The sequence below is a fragment of the Leptonychotes weddellii genome, chromosome 2, assembly GCF_054177405.1.
Source record: "Leptonychotes weddellii isolate Sample4059 chromosome 2, ASM5417740v2, whole genome shotgun sequence".
In the NCBI taxonomy this organism is placed as follows: Eukaryota; Metazoa; Chordata; class Mammalia; order Carnivora; family Phocidae; genus Leptonychotes; species Leptonychotes weddellii.
Window position 1 is genome coordinate 101330763 of NC_138370.1, and position 8851 is coordinate 101339613.

General features: G+C 38.9%; 1 protein-coding gene across 1 annotated transcript in view; it reads left to right on the plus strand.

The window, feature by feature from the left end:
• Positions 1–538: 538 nt before the first annotated feature.
• The window catches only part of TACR3 (tachykinin receptor 3), a 73344-nt gene continuing 65031 nt past the window's right edge, over positions 539–8851 (plus strand). The window contains exon 1 of the mRNA XM_006732585.3: positions 539–1074. Within this exon, the coding sequence (XP_006732648.1) occupies positions 539–1074 (536 nt within the window). The remainder of the gene's footprint in view (positions 1075–8851) is intronic.

Consider the following 8851-nt stretch of genomic DNA (forward strand, 5'->3'; position numbering starts at 1 on the left):
TGCAGCCCTTCCTGAGCGTCTCAACCCGCCACGCTCTCGCTGCGTGGCTACAAGTAGCGAATGAATGAAATGCGAAGGGCGCGACGGAGGAAAGGAGCGCAATCGTAGCCCGCGAAGGGGTTCGTCAGCTCCGCGGCCCCCACAACGTCACCAAAGCAGGGGACTGTACGAGACTATAAAGCCAGCTGCAGCGCCTGAACCTCAGTGCTCCAGCCAGGGCCCGGGAACCAGAGCAGAGGCAATCCCGGAGTTCTCTGCTGGTGACAGCTCCTAACGTCTCCCTTCCCTCCCATCTCATTCCTCCTGCCTGCTCGAGTCGGAAACTCCTCCGAGAAAGTGACTCCCCTGCTACCCATCACCTGCTGGCTCCAAGCATCTCATAACCAGCAAGGGCTGCTGTAGCTTCTCCACCTTGCTTCCAGGCAGGGCTGAGGTCCGCCCAGCAGGAAAGGGACCGGGAAGCGGAGAAGAACTTCGAGGGAGTCGGCTCCGCCTGGCGGCGGGGAGTGGGGAGATCCGGGGCTGCAGACCCGTGGCGATGGGCACTCTCCCCGCAGCCGCGAACTGGACGGACGGTGCGGGCACCGCGGGCGCGGACGCCGGGAACCTGAGTGCGGCGCTCGCGGCAGGGGCGGCTGAGGCTGAGTGGCTGCATCTGCTGGTCCAAGCCGGCAACCTCTCGGCCTCCTCCTCCGCGCCGGGACTGCCTGCGGCCTCCCCGGCGCCTACGCAGCCCCGGGCCAACCTCACCAACCAGTTCGTGCAGCCGTCCTGGCGCATCGCCCTCTGGTCCCTAGCATACGGCGTGGTGGTGGCCGTGGCGGTCTTCGGGAATCTCATCGTCATCTGGATCATCCTGGCCCACAAGCGCATGAGGACCGTCACCAACTACTTCCTCGTGAACCTGGCTTTCTCCGACGCCTCCATGGCTGCCTTCAACACCTTAATCAACTTCATCTATGCGCTTCACAGCGAGTGGTACTTCGGCGCCAACTACTGTCGCTTCCAGAACTTCTTCCCTATCACGGCCGTGTTCGCCAGCATCTACTCTATGACGGCCATTGCGGTGGACAGGTGAGGAGAGAATAGGGAGGAATGGGGGGAAAGGGAGAGAGAAGAGCTGGGCAGTGGGATAAGGTTACCAAGGACATGGTGACAAGATGGATTTGATGAAAGGAAAGGGCCTAGGAAAGAGTTCTTGGAGAAAGGAGGTCACTAACACATGGGTAGTGCTCCAACTGGCTGAACCAGTTTCTGCTTCTGTGGCCTCCCTCACTCTCCCCAACCCCTGATCCCACTAAGGGCATCTAGAGGGACTGAGAAGACCAATGAGGGAGATGGGGAAAATCTGTCATTCCAAGAGGGACAAACTCAACTAGAAACAATACTAGCAAGCTTTCCCAAATGGCTTCAAACAATTGCTACAAAACTTACGTTCTCTGTAAAGGGAATTTTTTGGTATTCCTTCTCTCTGTTAGTCACTATTCTGTCAGAGAAATGGACGATGAGTCACCCTCCACCCTTCCCCCCTCTCTCTGGTCTGCTGGTCCTCAACCCCACCCGCCCTATTCCCTATCCTTGCTCCAAGGCCAATATTGGCTTGGCCTCCCAGTCATGGAACATCCAATAGAGGTAACGATGTCCCTCTAAAAGACTGCTTTATGCTGAAAGTTTCCACAGCGACTTGGGTTAGATTTCACTTTCAGTAATCTGAGGAGGCTGGGTACACCTTGTTCCTGGAAGATTACATTCAGCCAAATGTTTCAGACGGTGGGGGGGAAATCCTAAATAATGAGATATACCACTTTATAGCTATTTAAGATGATTTTTTAGAATGTTCCCCCATGGACAGTGGGGATTCTGAGATTCTTAAACAATTAAAAGAAGCCTGATAGACTGCCAATATTTGTTCTCATATTTTAAGTCTTTAAAATTTCTGTTTGCATTTGCTTTCTCCTATGGAACATTATGAAATATGCATAATTGTGTTAAGACAATGGTAAACCCCTACTTATTACTGAAAGCTGGTTACACTAATTCAGTATTATTCTAAAACCCAACACCACCAGTTGATTCGTGTCTGTTCTGTGACTGGCAGCTGCATGGGGGATGTAGGGGGGTGATGTGACTTTAACTTCAAGCCTCAATGTTCTTAACTGTGAAAAGAAAAGAGCACTTTTTTTCTATATTAACAACCTGTTTCAAAATGAAATTTTGACTTAATATTCTTACTACATTAGCATTTTTAGAAGACCTCTAAAACTAATCTTCCCTTTATCTCCGATCTTCCACATGTATCTCCTCCTTCACTTTTGTAGGAACAGGAGTGAGTGCAAAGAAGGAACAAAATCAGCTCCAAGTTGAGGAATAGGTGAAATTGCCCCTAATTTTCTCCACCAAGATAGAAACAAATGTTCCTTTAGCTTGAGCATCTTCCCTTTTGTTTTGTTTTGGTTTCCTTTTCCTTCTTTTTTTAAATTACTTGTAAACATGTGATTTTCAATGGGATCAGGAAGGGAATTAGCGTATCATATTATAAAATTCTCGCCATCTTCTTGAAATATTAATAATTCCTAATGAGATTTGATGAAATTTTAGTGTTGTGAAATTGGTATTTCAAGTCTGAGGGGCAAAAAGGGGTATTTTTCCAGTTATTTTCTGCCAACAGTTAGACAAAATCTGAAGTGGTCTTGGAGTTATTTTAAGATAATGCTATTTCATCACAGTCACTGATTTGAAATTAATGAATATTTTACTTCTTCTTTACTATTTCTTTAGTAGAAAACATTATTTAATCAGCAAAACAATACAAAATTTATCGAGCATGCAATTTGCAACAAAATTTGAAGCATGCTCAGCTTAGATACTGAAAATCTTAAAAAACTGTTATTTAAAGTAATACTTTGTGCACAGAATTGATGAAAAGAAATACAGACATATAGAAAAACCTGTTTAAGATAATTTTTAGAATCAAAGATCATTCAAACATAACAGTTATTAGAATTTTCAATAGTTTACCATCCTGTGGAATCTTTCTGCACTTGTGTGTTAGCAAACATGAACTGGAAAAGCTAGTCCTGTGGTATTTGCCATTACTTTATAGATTCAAGTTTGCAAGGTTTACCCTCTCTGAGAAATTTCAGGTGAGTCATGGTGCCTTTGGTTATGGTTGCATGGACTCCCCACCCCATATAGGATATAGGCAATAGTATGTACTCACAGAAATTATATTTTCCTGTATAATTAATGCTTTATTGAAATAATCATAAAGGTTATTAGTTCCCTAATTAGTTCTTATTGATAAAGGAATACACCATTTAGACTGTGATGTGAATACTTGTCTTATTGAATTGTGTTTTCTATCCTCATTTAATATAAACTGAATTGTATTCTCCCAGCCTAAATAGAAAACATATTTAACTCACTCTGTCCCTCTGCATAAAATCAAAAAGATCCTCTGAGCTTGAAAACTACTTTAGCTTTGACTCAGACACAAATGGCTTTTCTTCAGCTAGAGCAAAATGGTTGCAATCTCCTATGAACTTGGAAATTTTAGACCTGACTATAGATATTCCCTTAGTGAACACATGTATTTTACAAATGGAGAACCTCAAGCTAACTGTCACACATTTTGTTTTGTTTTGTTTTTGTATAATTCTAGTAATTCTACCAAATATGTGCATGTGAGGTCACGGGTTCTGGTCTTATCCTGATACGCGTTACCTTCTGTTTTGTTAAAAATTTCTGCAAAACTCTTTTTTATTGGCTCAGAAACCATCTTTCAGTTCTACACAGTTCCCTCTTGCCTGGAAGTCTACTTCAGCATCCCTACACATCAATACCCACACCCACACACATACACACACACACACACACACACTGGAATTATTTGCCAATCAGGTCACTGTTTCTCTTCACCATCCTTCCCAAATTTACCATTTTGAACTTTAACATTTAAACATAACATTTATTCAAAAGATGCTAAACTTTCCCAAGATCATGCAGTAGAGCCAAGATTCAAACCACTGTAACCCACTCAAGGGTCTGCTATTCTCAGCCTCTACGTTAGTAAAATGGCTCCTAAGGAATTCTGAATGTTGTAGAGTTTAATTAGACAAATTATTACCTTCATTTAAATTAGAATTTAGTGCTTGTTTATAATATATAAACTATATATCTATATATTATATATCTTAAATGTACATTTAACACATCTTACGTATATAGTACCTTTATTGTAATTGAGAATGTAGATAATAGAAAATTATTAATATAATACAAATATTGTCATCTTATTCATTTATGGCCATATACCACTTGATATGTGGGAATATATTAAAAAACAGAAAATATTTTCTTCCGTTTTCTAAGCACATTTTTGAGATTAAGTTAGAAACTCTAAGAAGGGTTTATTAATATATAGTAAAGGAAAATTTCAGAACTCATACTCCAGTTTTGATTGTAATATTTAATTAGAGAATTTTTAAAATGACATTCACTCTTTCTTACCTGGAAACCTTAAGGAACCATTTCAATATGTCTTATTTAATAGTCCTAAAACATTAACAAAGACAGCAAAAAATACTTTATATTCTTCAAATCCAGGGACACACCCCCAGCATGAATAGTTGTAAAAGAAGTATTTTATCTAACTGAACTGTTTTATTTTTCATCCAAATAGATAAAAGTTGATCTTATATGCTACTCTTCATTTTTTTTTAAATTTCTTTAGGAAGATCCTTTTTCATAAAGCTGTTATGCAGAGTATTCATAGAACATCTATTTCTTTTGAAGTTTATTATGGACAAATAAAAAATATGTAGTTATAAAAAATCATGAGGCCTTGGGGCGCCTGGGTGGCTCAGTCGTTAAGCGTCTGCCTTCGGCTCGGGTCATGATCCCAGGGTCCTGGGATCGAGCCCCACATCGGGCTCCCTGCTCCGCGGAAAGCCTGCTTCTCCCTCTCCCACTCCCCCTGCTTGTGTTCCCTCTCTCGCTGTGTCTCTCTCTGTCAAATAAATAAATAAAATCTTAAAAAAAAAAATCATGAGGCCTCAATGTGATAAAAATTACCTAAATGTACTGTGGTTACTTTTACATCACTGCTATGAATATTATGGATATAAACACTTCAGTAAATTTTTAAAAACTCCCTCATCAGTCTTTAATTCTGGTGCCCTGAGCCAAACTCCTCATTCCTCTCTATTTTAGGGACAGCTACTATCCATGCAGGTAATATTCTTTATTAGTGTTATGGTAAGACTTGATTCAATATTTAACCCAGATGATGAATTGGATGAGTTTAGCCTAAGATTAATTGCTCTATCTTTGCTTTATTTACAAAATAGTAACTAAAACTATGTTTGGGGAAAGATTGTTTTTAGGGTATTTACTGTGAATCTTCAGCTCTTTCTACAATTTGTAGTTGTTATCTAAGGATTTTAAAATATCCCATTTATATCTACTAAAATTACTGCTGTAGTGAGCTGTGAACATTCTGTTAAAATTATAATGCAAATTCTTATAAAATTAATCATGAGCACATAGTGCAAGCAATAAATATACATTAACTGAATGGGTGAAACATACTATCATTATAGTATAAGATATAACCACAAGTGGTCCTTCTATAGCTGGCAGAACTCTAGTTGATATCAAGGTTATGTTCACCGCAATGGGAAAGACTATGTTGAAAAAAAGTTTGCAGCATATTTAACAGACCTAGTGTAAAGACAAAACCTTAAAATAGAACACATTCTTACACACTAATAAGAAGATACAGCATTAATATAAAAAGAACAAAAGACATAAACAGAGAGTTCATAGAAGAAAAAAATGTCTAACAAACATAAAATCATGGGCTGCTTACATTCCATATCTCCATTTCTTCACCTGCTCTTTGCTCCTCAAGCTACTCAAATCTGAATTCGTCTCCCAAAACTCTTACCTGAAGATAAGTTGTGAAACCCAGTGGGCATTTCATTCCTTAACTTCCTTGATTTTTCAGTAGTATTCCTATCAGGTAGCTCACTGCTTCTTGGCTTCCAACTTCCCAGGTCCCATCCTTCATCCTTGGTCTGTCTTCCATGCTTATATTTCTGATTCTCTGCCTCTATCTAGTGATGAAATACATAGGTTCCTCAATGCTAAATCCTGGGCCTGAGTTTGTCCTAACTTTATTCTCTCTCCCCAGGTAAGATCATCCAAGCCCATCACCTTATTTTTCACTTTTGAATAAAGATCTCCCATTTTTTTCTATTATCTAATTGATTTTCTTCTGGATTATAAAGATACATAACAATCTGTGCAGTAGACAAATATAAATGAATGAAAAATTAAGACTGGAGAAAATACTAAAAAATCAGGGTGAAGTTATAACATAGACATTTAAGGTAAAGAGTTCTAATCATTAATGAAAAGTTGAGCTTCAGATATGTCTGCAACTCTTGATATACATGCAAAAAAACACAATTAGTAATATAGCTTACACCGTCCATAAAAACAGTACATACACATTCATTAAGGGCTAAGGAATTTCTGGTATTGAGTTTTAAGAAATTCTTTGTATGGGTAATAAAGAGGACACTGTCCTAACCCACACTGTCACCAATGTTTGTTAAGTGTTCCTCTGGGTGAGCTAAAGGCAGATGCCAAAGCAGAATTCAGTGAATGAAATCCTCAGGGTACCAATTCTCTATTTCAATAGTTTCCAGATGTTCAGGTTTGATGCACTGAAGAAATTACAAGAAGGGATAAAGTACATTTCCCCCAGAAGTATTTTTCTCACCTGAACTTTGGATATAGTTTGAGAAGCAGAGAACTCAAAGTTGTAAGTTATGGCTAAAGCCCTCTAAATCATCTTCCTTCCAGCCCCCAATCCCTGATCCTTATCTATCCTCTATACCAGTCTTTTAGTCCAATGTATTATTTCAATCATTCATTTTAAGAGGCACATATGCACAGTGTAAAAAATACAAAAATATACCTAACAATGAATCATGGATCACTACATCAAAAGCTAATGAAGTACTGCATGGTGACTAACTAACATAATAAAAAAAAATAAAAATAAATAAATTTACATATGCTTATCCTACTCCCCACATATAGCCAGCCTATGATCTTCATATTCATATTTCAACTCTCATTTCTGTGATATATTTATATAATCTCACATTATATGTATGACATATATACACATCTCTTGTGCACAGTACATTATATACATGCATAAATACAGATGTCTTTCCTTTACCTACTAAAATAATGTCACATTATTGTCATTTTTAATTTAATAAACTGTTATTAAACTTTTATTGAACAAATTATAAATCTTGGACATTATTTGATATGAGAATATAGAGATTTATCTTGCTCTATAATATTCTTTAAATTTTTGATAGACAATACATATATTTTGTTTAAAACTCAGTAAATGGCTCACAATTTAAAATCCTATATCTAAACCTTCTTCGAGCTCTGGTTATGTATATTCAATTATCTACTTGACATTTCCACTTGGATGTATAAAAAGCCCCTTAAATTCCACCAAATGCATTACTTTACCTCTAAACCTTTTCCTTTTCCAGTGTTCCCCATTTCAACAAACAGTACAAGCATCCATTCAGTTGTTCAAATAGCTCCCAAATCTATTACCTTTTTTCTGTCTCTATCTCAGTTTCCCAAGTCCAAGCTACCCTCATGGTCACACAAAGAATGATGCTTTCAAAATATATGTAAGAACATGATTCTGCACCCCTGCTTAAAACCCCACATGTTTCCTCATTGCTCTTAGGAGAAAAAGAATATTCCTTTTTTTAAAAAAATTTTTCTTCTCATACCATAAATCAACTGACCTAATCTCTGTTCCGCACACTCCTATCTTCTTTCAAGTCCCTGAACGTATGATGCTCTATTTTTGCCACAAAGCTTTTTTTTGTTATGTTAATCACCAAACATTACATCATTAGTTTTTGATGTAGTGTTCCATGACTCATTGTTTGTGTATAACACCCAGTGCTCCATGCATTACGTGCCCTATTTAATACCCATCACCAGGCTAACCCATCCCCCTACCCCCATCCCCTCTAGAACCCTCAGTTTGTTTCTCAGAGTCCATAGTCTCTTGTGGTTCATCTCCCCCTCCGATTTCCCCCCTTCATTTTTCCCTTCCTACTATCATCTTCTTTTTTTTAACATATAATGTATTATTTGTTTCAGAGGTACAAGTCTGTGATTCAACAGTGTTACACAATTCATAGTGCTCACCATAGCACATACCCTCCCCAATGTCTATCACCCAGCCACCCCATCCCTCCCACCTCCAACCACGCCAGCAACCCTCAGTTTGTTTCCTGAGATTAACAATTTCTCATATCAGTGAGGTCATATGATAAATGTCTTTCTCTGATTGACTTATTTCACTCAGCATAATACCCTACAGTTCCATCCATGTCGTTGCAAATGGCAAGATTTCATTCCTTTGATGGCTGCATAATATTCCATTGTATATATATACCACATCTTCTTTATCCATTCATCTGTCGATGGACATCTTGGCTCTTTCCATAGTTTGGCTATGGTGGACATTGCTGCTGTAAACATCAGGGTGCATGTACCCCTTCAGATCCCTACATTTGTATCTTTGGGGTAAATACCCAGTAGTGCAATTGCTGGATCATACGGTAGCTCATTTTCAACTTTTTGAGGAACCTCCATACTGTTTTCCAGAATGGCTGCGCCAGCTTGCATTCCCACCAACAGTGTAGGAGGGTTCCCCTTTCTCTGCATCCCCACCAACATCTGTCGTTTCCTGACTTGTTAATTTTAGCCATTCTGACTGGTGTGAGGT